This window comes from Eptatretus burgeri, chromosome 14 (assembly GCF_056783735.1).
Source record: "Eptatretus burgeri isolate ZD-2024b chromosome 14, Ebu_testis_v1, whole genome shotgun sequence".
Classification (NCBI taxonomy): domain Eukaryota; kingdom Metazoa; phylum Chordata; class Myxini; order Myxiniformes; family Myxinidae; genus Eptatretus; species Eptatretus burgeri.
This window is the reverse complement of record NC_140974.1, coordinates 48,280,908-48,295,424: the sequence shown is the minus strand read 5'-3', so window position 1 is coordinate 48,295,424 and position 14,517 is coordinate 48,280,908. Positions and strand designations below refer to the sequence as shown.

The 14,517-nt window shown below is 45.3% G+C and overlaps 1 protein-coding gene across 2 annotated transcripts in view; it reads right to left on the bottom strand.

The window, feature by feature from the left end:
* ASS1 (argininosuccinate synthase 1) overlaps nucleotides 1-11,736 on the bottom strand; it is a 193,131-nt gene extending 181,395 nt beyond the window's left edge. For both annotated transcript variants that reach the window (XM_085854743.1, XM_085854744.1), the window contains exon 1: nucleotides 11,513-11,736. In XM_085854743.1, coding sequence (XP_085710869.1) covers nucleotides 11,513-11,626 — 114 coding nt within the window. In that variant the 5' untranslated portion in view covers nucleotides 11,627-11,736. The remainder of the gene's footprint in view (nucleotides 1-11,512) is intronic.
* Between the last annotated feature and the right edge of the window lie 2,781 nt (nucleotides 11,737-14,517).

Here is a 14,517-nt window from a genome sequence, read left to right as displayed (position 1 = left end):
AGTCATAACAATTGGTGACGAGGATGGGATTCGACTGATGCTGGCGGTGTGGACGGCGGGACTCCGCTTGGTGTACAGCGATCGCAAGGGTTCAGCTAAAAAGTACGTGACGATCGCACGTAGGGCACCTAAAATAGGGAGCCCCAGTTAGGCGAGCGCTGTACACTTGGTGGGCAGCGCCCTGCCGGACGCAGCTCCAGGATCTGCTCGAATCAAGAACTGTAACGGTAAACACATATGAGGTGATTCGAATGTGGTTTGTCTGAAGAGCACAAAGGGGGGGCTGGCAGGCAGTGTTTGGAACCTGGAAGGGTAGAGGCTAAAGGTATCCATGTGAAATAAGGAGGGAACAGGTTGGAATCCTGTACCATAGAGAGGGAAGGTTGGAGGCCTTCATTGGGATTTGAGGCTTAAGGCGGTTGATTGAAAGGGATTTCGGTCCCGACGTAAAAGGAAAAACGATTTACAGCTATTAGGCGGTTGATAAGATAAGAACAAAAGATGGGGAATAAATCTTCAAGAAACGAGAAGATACCAAAAGGAACAACATTGAAAGTTATCAGTGACAAATATGGAATCGATAACGTAAAGGGAATACAGGACTGGGTGAAATGGACCGTGGGGAGAAAAGATCCCTTTCCGCTGACTGGATCCTTAGATCCAAAGATATTGAACACAGTGAGTAATGCGCTGATAGAGGGCAAAGCAGGAGGCCCGAAACAAAGTGTACTACACTGGAAAGCATTGGCCGCGTGGCTAATGGAGTCGCAAGTCGAGACAGAGCATAGGCGACTCGGACTAGAAGGAACTGTGAACCAACGGAAAATACAAGACGAGGAATGACAAGGGAGACGAAAGCAGGCGCTAGACCAGCTAACGGAAGTTAAGACACAGGGAGAGGACAAACAAAAGGAACTAGACCAAGTGCTAGCGCAGCTGACGGAGGTCAAGATACAGGGTGAGGAGAGACAAGAGAAGTTGAAGCAGGCGTTAGCACAGACAGCAGAAATCAACGACGACGTGGACCGAAAGACGACAACACGACTTGGGACGACAAAAGGAATTTACCCCGTCTTAGAGGGGGACGGAGCAAGAGGAGGGACCGACATTCACCAGTTCCCCATGATGCAAGCAGCAGGGGGAGGTTGGGTTTGGAGATCATGGACCCCACAAGACATTAGGGGAGTAAAAGCTAGCATGGAAGAATGCATAAAGAAAAACCCAAGAAGGGCAATTCAGATATTACACGACCAGATAAAAATGCAGGGGGCAACCTGGACAGACATAGGGTTTATCTGCACTGCTGTGCTGCCCAGCGCGGTTTGGAGCCCGTGTTCGGCAGCCTGGGGTGTCAAAATGGAAGGAGAGGAAGATACCACTTTAAACCGATATTACCCAGAGGGAGCCGACCGAGAAGCACAGGCAGTGTACAGGGGAAGGGTCCAAACCCTGATGGAAGAACTTACAACGGAGATGGCCCCAAGGGTAATGGATTGGCAGGCAATACAGGATGTCACACAGAATCCCAAGGAATCACCTGCGGAGTACAAAGCACGACTGTATGAGCAGATCGAACTGCACTCGGGATTTAATAACATCGCACAGACGCCCCTCCATTTCCTGAACACTATGTTTGTAGATGGACTGTGTGACGAAGTAAGGCGAGAGGTGAAGGCGGACATGCCAGGGTGGAAAACGGCTGAAGTAGATGCCGTGTTTGAAAGGGCAAGACAGGCCTGGCAGACTCTAAGAGAAGAGGAACGGAGGGGAAAGAAAGATACCAAAGCTCGAGTTGTAAGAAACCTCGAATTGAAAAGCCGTAAATACGAAGAGAGGGAAGGCAGGCCTCGCTGGGAAAATCCAGATTGGGAACCCCGGTATGAAGCCGAACGGGACCAGAGGAGACCTTGGAACCGAGAGAATGAGCCGCAAAGACAGGGAGAATGCTTTAACTGCGGTAAATATGGGCATTGGAGCCAGGAATGCAAGGCAACGCCTAAACAACGAGGCTGGGGCTCACGGCCACCACAACAGCAAGATAGACCAACGCGCCTCCTAGAGAATATGAGAGGCGAGGGGAAGCAGCAGGAAGAAGCTATTGACATGAGGACACCGTGGTGGCTCCGCAAAGAGAAACGCGGAACGTAAGGGAATTGACCACGACCTTAAACGTAGAGGGGAGACAAGTAACATTCCTGGTAGACACAGGGGCCACCTGGTCAGCACTAAAGCAAGGAGAGATGAAGAACCTGCCACTCTCAGGCGAGTCAGTGAGTGTGGTGGGGGTTTCGGGACGGAGAGAGGATATCCCGATTTCGGACAAATTACGAATTGAAGTAGGTCCCCTGCGGGGAGAACATGCATTTTTGGTAGCCAAACACACCCCGATGAATTTGTTAGGAAGAGATTTGTTGTGCAGAATGGGATGTACGATAACGTGCAAGCAAGACGGAGTCTTCATAGATGCTCCGCTCGCATTGCAAGAGGAAGTAATGACCCTCATGATGACCGAACTCGGACCGGTAGTCTATTGGTTGTGGATTGTGTCACAAGAGGGGAGAGATAAACTGACTAGGGATTGGGAAAGTGCGAAAAGATTGCGGGACATAGAGGAATGGTTGCGTAGCAACGACATTGAATTCAAAGAAGTGGAACTGCCTTTGCACTGTACGGTCTATTATGACGAAAGAGGGCAGGATTTTGATTACTCGGATAGAGTACATGAAGAGTACGCTACCACACGCACTTTAATGACAACCACTTTGTGGATCGGAAAAGAGGGGGCGGCAATGGAGGTGGAACTAACCGCCAAGGAACGTGAGCTAATGAAGCACAGAGAAGGACTTACCCCGCACATCTCGATGGCGGTCAGTAAAGGACATAGTGCTGGAGAACTGGGAAGAATGATGACCAGATTGAGATGCGCCTCGGAACCACCAGGAAGGGATAGTGAAACCCAGAGCACTTTACAGGCCAGTCGATGGGGGGATGGATGGAAGGTACGCTTACCTGATCAGATTTTGTCATGTATGCTAGAAAGACATGAGATGAACAGCAAAAGGCCCCGCCGCCAGGCCAACAGAGGAACGAGAACGCAGGAAAGATTACAGGAAGTACCTGTCAAACTATGGACACGACATCCGAATGATGTGGGCAGAGTGCTGGCCGCAACGCCCGTGTCCATCCAGATAAAGGAGGGGATACCCCTGCCTCGAGTGGCTCAATACCCGTTGCGCAAAGAGGCAATAGAGGGGATCGCTCCGGTGATAGCATCGTTATGCGACCAAGGGGTGATAATACCTACTAAGAGCCAATGTAGCACACCAATCCTGCCGGTGGAGAAGCCCGGAGGAAACAAATGGAGGTTCGTACAAGATCTGCGGGCAGTGAATAAGTGTGTGAAAGTGTCCTTTCCTGTGGTGCCACACCTTGTTACGATACTGTCAGGGGTACCGTCCACTGCAACGCATTTTTCCGTGGTAGATTTGTGCTCGGCATTCTTTAGCATACCGCTAGCCAAAGAGTCGCAACACTTGTTTGTCTTTAGCTACGACGGACAACAATACACCTGGACTATACTCCCACAATGGTTCTGCGATAGTCCAACGCTCTTCTCGCAGGCGCTGAAGGAGGACCTGGAGGATATAGAGCTCCCGGAAGGATCAGTCATGATACAATATGTGGACGACCTGTTGGTATGCTCGGACAATCAAACGAAATGTGAAACGGACACTGTAGCGCTGTTAACAGCTCTCGCCTGAAAGGACCACAAAGTCAGCAAAGACAAATTGCAGTTCTCGCAGCCAAGAGTGACGTATTTGGGACATATACTGGAGCAGGGGCAGAGAAGCCTCGGAGCTGAACGGGTGGAGACAATCCTAGAGCACCCAAAACCCACTACATTGTGACAATTACGGCGGTTCTTCGGGATGACGGGGCACTGCCGGCAGTGGATACCTGATTACGCAGTTCGGGCACGATCACTGCATGACATGGTAAAGGAGGCAGAGGGGGATAAGATCTCCTGGACGAATGGTGCGAACAAAGACTTTGAAACATTGAAGCAGGCCTTATCAAAAGCACCAGCATTGGGGCTACCGAACTATGATCTTCCCTTCACCATATTCATCCACAAAAGGGGAGGGTTCGCCCAAGCGGTGCTGACGCAAGAACATGGAGGAAAGAATAGGCCGATTGTGTACTACAGTAGTCATTTGGACCCGGTCGCCGCTGCCTATCCCGGGTGCTTACGGGCAGTAGCAGCAACGTAATATGCAGTAACCGCAACAGCGACGCTGGTTTTGGGTTCTCCGCTGACCGTGAAGGTGCCGCATGATGTGGCGGCGCTGATACGGCAAAACAAGACACAACATATATCCGCAGCACGAGCAGTTCAACATGATTTGGTGCTGTTGCAGGCAACTAATATAACGATCGAAAGATGTTTGCCACTGAACCCAGCCTCCCTAATGCCAACGGGCGATGAGGGAGAGGCACATGTGTGCGAACGAGTGCTGGTGGAAGAGACAAAGGCTAGGCGCGACCTACAGGAAGCTCCGATCGAGAATGCGGAATTGGAACTGTTCGTAGATAGAGCAGCGAGGAAGAACCGATGGGGAAAAACGATCGCGAGCTTTGCAGTATGCACCACAAGCGCCACCTTGAGGAAACAATTGTTACCAAAGGGATTTTCAGCCCAGCAAGCTGAGCTGGAAGCGTTGATATGCGGATGTGAGCTGGGTGCGGGTAAGACATTGAACATATACACAGATTCCAGGTATGCTTGGGGCATCTTACATGACTCCGCCGCCATTTGGGCCTTGCGGGGCTTAAAGACGTCCTCCGGGAAGGTTATCAGACATGGGGACCTGATCAAACGACTAATATGAGCAGCACAAGAGCCGCAGCAGATTGCAGTGATTAAATGCAAAGCTCACACAGGAGGGACAGATGAAGTGTCAAAAGGCAATGAAAGAGCAGATTTAGCGGCAAAAGCAGTGCTCGATGAGGAGGAGGCGAACCCACAACCAACGACCGAACTTTACGTGGAGCAAATGGTAGACGGTCCACAAACGCAAGAACAGCTGAAGGACCTGCAGGTCTCCGCAACTATGGAAGAACAGGAATCATGGAGGGTGAAGGAGGGGGCAAAGCAAAACACACATGGAGTATGGGTGGATGAGCGAAATAGGCCATTTGTACCCCGGATATTGCTACCGTGGCTAGCTCTCACTGCACATGCGCAGGGCCATATGGGAATAAAAGGAGTGACGGAAATTATTCGTCAAACCTGGAATGCCCCAGGTGTAACAACAGCAGCAACAGAAGTGATTAGCAATTGTGCGACCTGTGGTAGACATAACAGGAAGCATGCTGCCAAGAAACGGGGAGCACACCCAACCCCGTCTGGACCGTTTCAACACCTTCAGATGGATTTTATAAAAATGCCGGCATACAAACATCACCAATATGTGCTGGTAATCGTGGATATGTTTTCTAAGTGGGTAGAGGCCTTTGCCACGACCAATCAGGAAGCTGATACAGTGGCCAAACTACTTTTACAGGAAGTAATTCCGCGATTTGGGATTCCAACACGACTATCCTCGGACCAAGGAGGGTCTTTCACGGCAAAAGTAATGGAAAAGGTGGCCGAAGGCTCGGGTATTAACCAGAAACTACACTGTCCGTACCACCCTCAGTCAGCAGGGGCAGTAGAAAGGGAGAACCAAACTCTAAAGCAGATGCTTTCCAAGCTCTGCGAGGGCCAGTCAATGCCCTGGCCGGACGTACTGCCGATAGCGCTCATGAAAATGCGAGCAACAAATAATGCCACAAGGGGGCTCTCGCCCCACGAAATAATAACGGGACGTCCTATGCAGTTACCGGCCTCGGCTCCGCCAGATATGGGAGATTGGGATTTGTCATGTATGACTGATGGAATGATGAACTATTGCAGAACACTCACTGCTACCATTAGGACTTTTCACTCACAGGTACAAGAAGCGTTGCCGATACCTGCTGGGGGCCCGTTACATGATTTCCAACCCGCTGAATGAGTTTGGGTGAAAGAGTTCCTGCAGAAAAACGCCCTGCAACCCAAGTGGACCGGACCCTACACTGTACTTTTGACCACGCTCTCGGCCGTCAAAGTGAGAGGTAAGAGTGCATGGATACACCACTCACACTGTAAACGAGCACCCAAAGAGGCCGCCGAAACTAAGGAACCGGAGGAGGTAACCCCAGCAGAGGTTCCGGCAGTGTCAGATTCAGTCTTTTACCAGGATAGTGAAGACGACAACGAGGGGGAAGACGTGATATCTCTACAGGGACCCCCTCCACTGCCGCCAAACCAAGACGGAGCCGGCCCGGCAGGACAGGGTGAGATAGTGCCGGGAGGCCCACTGCAGGCAGAGCCAGGCGCCCCGCCGGACCCGGGACCTGAAAACGTAGACAACAGAGACCCTGGGATACCAGAGCTAGGGCCAAATGCCCCGCCAGACGCGGAACCGGAACCTGAGCCGGACACCCTGCCAAACGTGGAACAGGCAGGTTTAGACGACAGGAACATTGTAATACCAGAGACAGCGACAGGACCTTTGACAACACAACATGCAACTCCTGGTGCTAATGCTGCTCCTGTGCGAGGGCGGCCTGTCACTAGACAGCAAACTGACAGCCTCAGACACCGGGAACCATACACGCCCCCGACACTTCGACCACGAAAAGGGAAACGGGAGTGATTTAACAAAATGGATACAGCGAAGCAGGAGAGAAGTACCTAGACAAAAGGCGACAGTAAGTAAATATGCAAATTTTGGGACAACCCATAACAAGGAGTTAGACACAGTAAGAGTATTTTCAAATAACCACCCCCATCCTTTTTCTTCAATGGTTCCACGCACATGACTCAGTGGGAGGATACTGATACAACCTCAACAACTCATGGAGATACCCTGCATTCTGGCGGATGGATCTAGTGACTTGGTAGAACGACACAAGGGCCTTACAGCCATCCTATGGTACCACCACATAGCAGAGCAGGATCTCACAGTGGCGAAACAAGTAAAGAGGCAGAGAGGACAAAAGGGGTCCTACACCAGACAAGGATATGAATGGGGCCAGCACGCGAGTCTGATAACTAGAATTCCACAAGTACCAGATGACACCCAGATGGAATACTTTTGCCGCGTTCTATGGAGCAACCACACAGCACGGAGTAGTTGGGTACACTTCAGCGTACAAAGAAAGCGGCCACCAACAAGGCCCCCGAATACCTTTATAGCCCTAACCACAGAGATAGCAAACATTGAGAACCGGAGTGAGTGCTGGGTGTGCCTTAAACCACCATCTGGCCTCGTGACCGGACTTCCTCTTTTCGTACTACCATTAACCATCTTCAATCATATAACCGGACCAGTGGAAGGACTCAAAGCTAAGACCTCAGCCCATGGTTATACACAACGGGTCTATGCAGGGAAGAATCCGAGTGCTAATGTAATGGTGGTGCCATCTCTCCTATGGGTAGAAAACACCAGGGGAGCGGTCTGTTTTACAGGACAGGGAGCAAACAGCATGGGGAAGTCAGAGTGTGAGATTCAACTTCCCCTCACGGAATTGGCTGACCAGAAAGTCATCGCTGTTAACCCGGACACCCAGGTAGAAGAGCAAGTAACATTCACAATAAAAGCAGCCTTGCATCACGACAACGGAATGATCCCGCCAAAAGGCATTCACTTCGTCTGCGGGGACAAAGATTACCCCTACCTACCAAAAGGGTGGGAAGGGAGTTGTTATTTAGCTTCAGTATTTCCGGACAGCAGGATTAAGACCACTTTTCACCCTACCCCTGCACAACCACGGTACCGACGCAGCGCATCAGAAACGGGGGATCCAGAGGGATGGGCCGGTGTATCAACGTGTTTGGGGGTTATCAAGGGCACCTGGTGGGAGAAGGCTATTGGCCTTTTCATGCCACATGCTGGTACTACTATTAATAGCATTAGGATATATGAGCTTTCGCAAGTTTTGGAATATTTAGGTAATGTAACCATGGCTTACTATACAGAATTAACAGATATCTTAGTATCAATGCGCGCTATGGTAATGCAGAACAGAGTAGCTCTAGACATGCTTCTAGCAGAGCAAGGAGGGGTATGCGGGATGATTGAAGGAGAATGTTGCGTCTGGATTCCGGACCCAAAGGACATAACTAATCGTGTGGTGGCCCGAATTAAAAAGGTGGTGGAAGTTCTCACTAGCAATCGAGTGGAACGTGAGGAAGGTTATGCATGGTGGAAGTCGATCTTCCAGGGCTGGGGAGGTTGGTTGTTGCGTCTAATAGGGTCAGTGCTTTTAATCATCGTAGTGGTAATTTTTGGGGTGTTTCTAATCAAACTTCTTATTACCATCTGTCTGAAGAAATGCTGCGCAGCGTCACCCCTCACCCAGGCCATTATAGTAATTAACAGCGAACTCTCTGTTGAGGACGACTCGGCCAGTAATGGGGAGGGGGACGACCAGGGCCTTCAGGGGGAACCCCACTTAGACGTCATACACGTGGACCTAGGCCAAGGTCTACAACCATTCCTCTTTGTTGAAACAGATAACTAACCCAGGAGAGAGTGCGTGTTGTGTTGCCTTCCAGTGCAAGATATGACTCCTGCGCTGGACGAGCTTACACCCGTGCCTTGAGTGCTACTTTTGCTACTTGCTTATGTAGAATTGTTTAAACAATAGTATTACAACTGCTGCTAACATAAAACACTATTGCATGTTAATATGGTGTGGACTTAGCATAGAATTCGTATACTACAGCTTAACGGGAGACATGTGGCAGTAGGCAGGACAAAAAGGCGGGAAGACAATGATAACGGAAGCTAACCTGAACCACCGGCAGTTGGGGACTTCTCATTTGGAGAATGTTGATGGCTATCCACGGCATTCGTAAATCCCGTTTGGCAAGTGCGGGGGCCTAGGGGTAGCTGCTACAGGAACCAAATAGGGGTCCACTCGGTTGGTGAGTATCGGGTATGGCTGGGTATGGTCAAAATATGACCAAGGAGGGAAATGTTATGATGATATGCTAGGTGGTCATATTTGAACCATAGTTGAATATTTAATCAATAGTCAATAGTTGTGTGTTAATCAGCTGTCAGGATTCAAACCTTGCTTGTAGTTGTGTATTATTCAAACCTTGCTTTAAAATGTTGCTTTAAATGTTCCATGTTACCAATGTTCCATAGCACCCACTGTTTCTGGACAGTGCCCAACTGTTTCTTGGAAATTAAGCTCTTATCACCTTTCCTGTTGTTCTGAGGTAGTGTGCCCTTAGTGTGACCTTGGAGGGAACTGTGGAACTGTTCCTTCAGTGTATTGTGCCCACACATTCCTATTCTTAGTGATCACTAAAGTTTTGCCTTTGTTATCAGCAGGTGCCAGTGTAGGAGTGTAGGAAGCTTGGAAAGTTGTTAGTTTGCAAGACTTGCATATCTGAGAGTTGTGTAGGCGGCTTGGAAACTGTTGGGTTGCATATCTGAGAATTGACCGATTCAACTTCCCCTAGGGCCCCTAGGGAGGGGGGAAAGAAGCCCACTGCCACATTTATTTCTTTATTTCTTTATCCCTTAGCACACACTTTTAGTCCACACCCAGTTTTGCTTTTGTGTGATTATATATATGATGGTTTTGAAGCATATTCTCAATGTGATTCGGGGGAGCCTGACTGAAGGGTCACTGAGTCACATTCTGCATGCGTGTGATCTTCGGAAATAAAACGTTTAATTTGAGGATCCTCATCTGACTCTGTCATCTTACTCGGCTGGGTGGAGAGTCATAACAGTACGTATATGGGTTGATGTGTTGGGGGTTTAGGTGTGTGTGTGTGTGTGTGTGTGTGTGTGTGTGTGTTATATATATATATATATATATATATATATATATATATATATATATATATATATATATATATATATATATATATATATATATATATATATATATATATATATATATATATGTATGTATATGTCGAGGCGTCAATCACCCTTGACTGAGGCATGAAGACGTCAATGTACTTGAGAGAAAATTGTTTATTATCTATCAATACATGCGGCCGCACGGAGAGCAGAAAACACCAGAAACACCAATTAGCAATTGACGTAACCCGGAGAGTGCTCCACCCCGAATGGTCGAGTCACTCCCTCGTATATACACTCGTATATATGTGTGTGTGTGTGTGTGTGTGTGTGTGTGTGTGTGTGTGTGTGTGTGTGTGTGTGTGTGTGTGTGTGTGTGTGTGTGTGTGTGTGTGTGTGTGATGTTTTTAAAGTGTGTGTATTGGTAAGTCTGGCTTCCTTATTGTAACTACCGTGCAGTAATTGGTCTATATTTTCATTATACGTACACACACACACACACACACACACACACACACACACACACACATTGGCATTTATTTGTGTGAGATATTTACCGCTTTTCTTCATCTTCTTTCAATCACGTTTTCAAAAACTTTCAATGCCTGTTCAATTAGCTGAACTCTTCTGTAAGATGTCCGTCCATCCTCTGTGAAGAGCATTGTTGCTGCCTAAGCAGTCTCCTTGGCTATTGGGCACAATCCTGGACAGGTCACCACTCCGATGAAGGATATCAGCTTGGTGGCACTCATTTTGCCGACCTCAGAAGGATAACAGGCAGAGTCAACCCCAGCTGGTATTAATTCAACAGCCAAGCAAGATTTGAACTCAGGACCATGGTATCCTAAACCCATCACCCTAACCATTAAGTCAACACCAGGCATAAAGAGATCCCCCTTCATCGTGAACAAGGGCACAATCATACTATTTGCCAAATCTTCAGGAATCACTCCTTCCCAGATCTTTCAACAATACTTCGTAATTCACTTGATTCCTTTATCTCCAACCACCTCTATTATTGGGACTAACAATCCAGTTGGACCCACTGCCTTTGTTTTCTTTAATATTTTAATAGCTGATTCAAAATCTTCCTCACGTAGTATCTCTTCCTCTGCAGATTCAACTTTATCAACGTGTTTCTCCCATTAGATTTTTTCATTCAAAAGCTTTTCAAAGTGGGCTTTCCATTCCTTGTCAATATCGTCTTTTCCCATTCGATTTGCATTTTTGTTTTTCAAAGAAATTCACTTCCAAACCACATCCCTTCTATCTTTACCATGCGAGGACCAAATAGAATTGCCGAGGATCCACAACTAATCCTCGTCATTAGCAGCCCACACACCGTGGGACTTGCCTCGCACACCTCGGCCAGTGCAGCGAGCATTCATCGATTATACAAGTCGGTCCTCATCTTTCAGAACGGAATTTCGAAGGCAATGAGAAAAATCATATCACCGCTATTATTGCGTCCACACATGAACCTGCTTTCTCCAACATGCTGGAATGGATCAATTATTTTTTTCCAAGAGAATTGCTTTTATATTTATTTGTCAGACAGTACATGTATATTTTGGAATTATGAGACCAAAATTCCATACCATGTACGCAAGTACATTGTAGCCCTTGTCGATGAGCCACACAAGGATGCAGGACGTGTCCAACCCGCCGCTGTATGCCAACACCACGGTGCCAAGACTCTCTGACTCGGCCATTATCAATATATGTCCTCAGCACTTGCCAATCACACAGCAAGAGATTGAAGAATAATCGAGCTATATCACAAGAATTATAACGAACCAACCAGGAGATCTGACTGGCTTTCATGAATGGTCGCTTTATATGAAACCACCTCCGAGGCCACTCCCAACTCTTACACAACTGCTGATCATGAGAAAAACTGTTTGGGTTTCAATGAATTGTTTGTGATGAGATCTTGCTGTATTTTTGCAGAATATCGATTTTGTGATCGCCGATTCAGCTCTCCTTATCTCTATGTAGAATGTGTGTTAAGGGGTTGGAAAGCAGAGGTCTGGCCTGTGGAGGATCGGTGTAGAAGGTTCACTTCTGGAAGTTTGATGACTGCATTTCAGCGTTTACGAGCGACTATCAAAATGCCAAACTTTTGGAAAGAGTGGCATGCAGTGCACCTGAAAAAGTATCCTTTCACCTGTGCCTGAGAAGAAAGGAGAGTGTGTAGGTTTTGGCCCGCAAAATACTACGTCGAGTGAGACAAAGCACTGACTATTCTGTGTCGCTGTGGAAATGGAGAATTACAAGAACAGCATAAATATTATGTCCTCTTAACACGTACAGTTTTGAGGATGCGTCCGGCCGGGACCAGACGTGTTTCGCCACGTCTGGTTCAGAAACGAATCTTTAAACATCTTATAGGCCGGGGGCCCGTGGGACCGACCTTGCACCCCACCCCCCCCCCCCCCGCGACAATTTTTCACTGATACCACAGTGTTCATATATATCCCAAGTATCAGAAAAAAGATGTTCCCAGAAAAATAACTCTTTTGCACTATGCTTTATTAAGCTGTTTCCAATTTTGCATGTAATTAAGCTATCCAAACATTATTCTACATCTCTGACAACAAAGGAAATATGTTCACTCAATTCCTTGACCCTCCAAATATATGTGTAGATTCCTCATTTACAAATATCCATGAACCAGAAGTTGAGATATTTACGAAAATGAGAATTTCCATAATGGCAGATCCTAATTAGCATATCAATGCATTTAAAATTATTTCCACTACTTTTACTCAAACAGAAAATAGTGATGTTTCCCTTAAACACCAACAGACATCATAAATCGCAGTTATGTATTATATCAGGCCCAGGTAATTAATTATATTGATTAATCTGATTTCACATGATTTTCGAACGATTCATTGTGCTTTGTATTTTATGCTCATTAGCCTACTTAAAAAAATTAAAAAATTTTAATACATTTTTTGCCAACCTGGCTTGTATCTGGCAATACTTAAGTAATGTATTTTTGACAAAAAACTGATATGTGCGGTAATTACAAGGAAAGAAAATGGAAATTCTTGCATTTTTGTGGGAATTATTGTCTTCAAGTCAAATTTAATTGATATTCAAATGAGCTAATTAGCATAAACAAAATATATTTTAATACGTAAATGTATAAGATTTAATTTGACACCAATGTTGTGATTTTGTATTTATATTTGACGGAGATATTGACATTTTGCCGATCTTTGTGAGATTCGTCTATTTTTGATTGGTTGCCATGGAAACAGCTTGATAAAGCATAGTGCAAATGAGTTATTTTTCTGGGGACATCTTTTTTCTGAGACGTGGGATATATATATATATATATATATATATATATATATATATATATATATATATATATATATATATATATATATATATATATATATATGAACACTGTGGTATCAGTGAAAAATTGTCGCATGGGGGGTGCAAGGTAGGTCCCAATGGCTCCCGGCCTATTACCAAACCCTGGCCGTTGAAGAAGAGTGTGGATAGCTGCCCGTTCAAGTTTGTTTTTTCTCCCCACCTCTTCATGACGGTACTCCACTGGAGATGTGTGTAACCTGTTTTGCCCTTGGGTATAGAAACACATAAATGTATAACATATTGAAACATAAAAATCAAACATATATCAGCTCTCCTTCCTTTTCTTGGATGTTTCAATGGCAAGCACATTTTGTGCTAAAATATTTGTTTTGCTATCAGAAGTTGTTCAAAGAATGACTACACACACACACACACACACACACACACACACACACACACACACACACACACACACACACACACACACACACACACACACACACACACACACACACACACACACACACACACACACACACACACACACACACACACACACACACACGCGCGCACATGCATGAGTGCCCAGAGTTGGCTTTATGGTTATGGTGGTGGAATTACGATTGGAGGATCCTGAGTTGAAATCCCCCTCGGCTGTTGAATTAATATCAGGTGGGGTTGATTCTACCTGTCATTCTTCTGAGGTCGGCAAAATGAGTGCCACCTTGCTGGTATCCTGTATTGGAGTGATGACCCGTCCAGGATTGTACCCATTAGCCAAGGAGACTGCTTAGGCAGCACCAACGCTCTGCACAGAGTATGGTCCCAATGGATAGATATACATATATATATATATATATATATATATATATATATATATATATATGTATATATATATATATATATATATATATATATATATATATATATATATATATATATATATATATATATATATATATATATATATATATATATATATATATATATATATATATATATATATATATATATATATATATATATATATATATATATATATATATATATATATATATATATATATATATATATATATATATATATATATATATATATATATATATATATATATATATATATATATATATATATATATATATATATATATATATATATATATATATATATATATATATATATATATATATATATATATATATATATATATATATATATATATATATATATATATATATATATATATATATATATATATATATATATATAT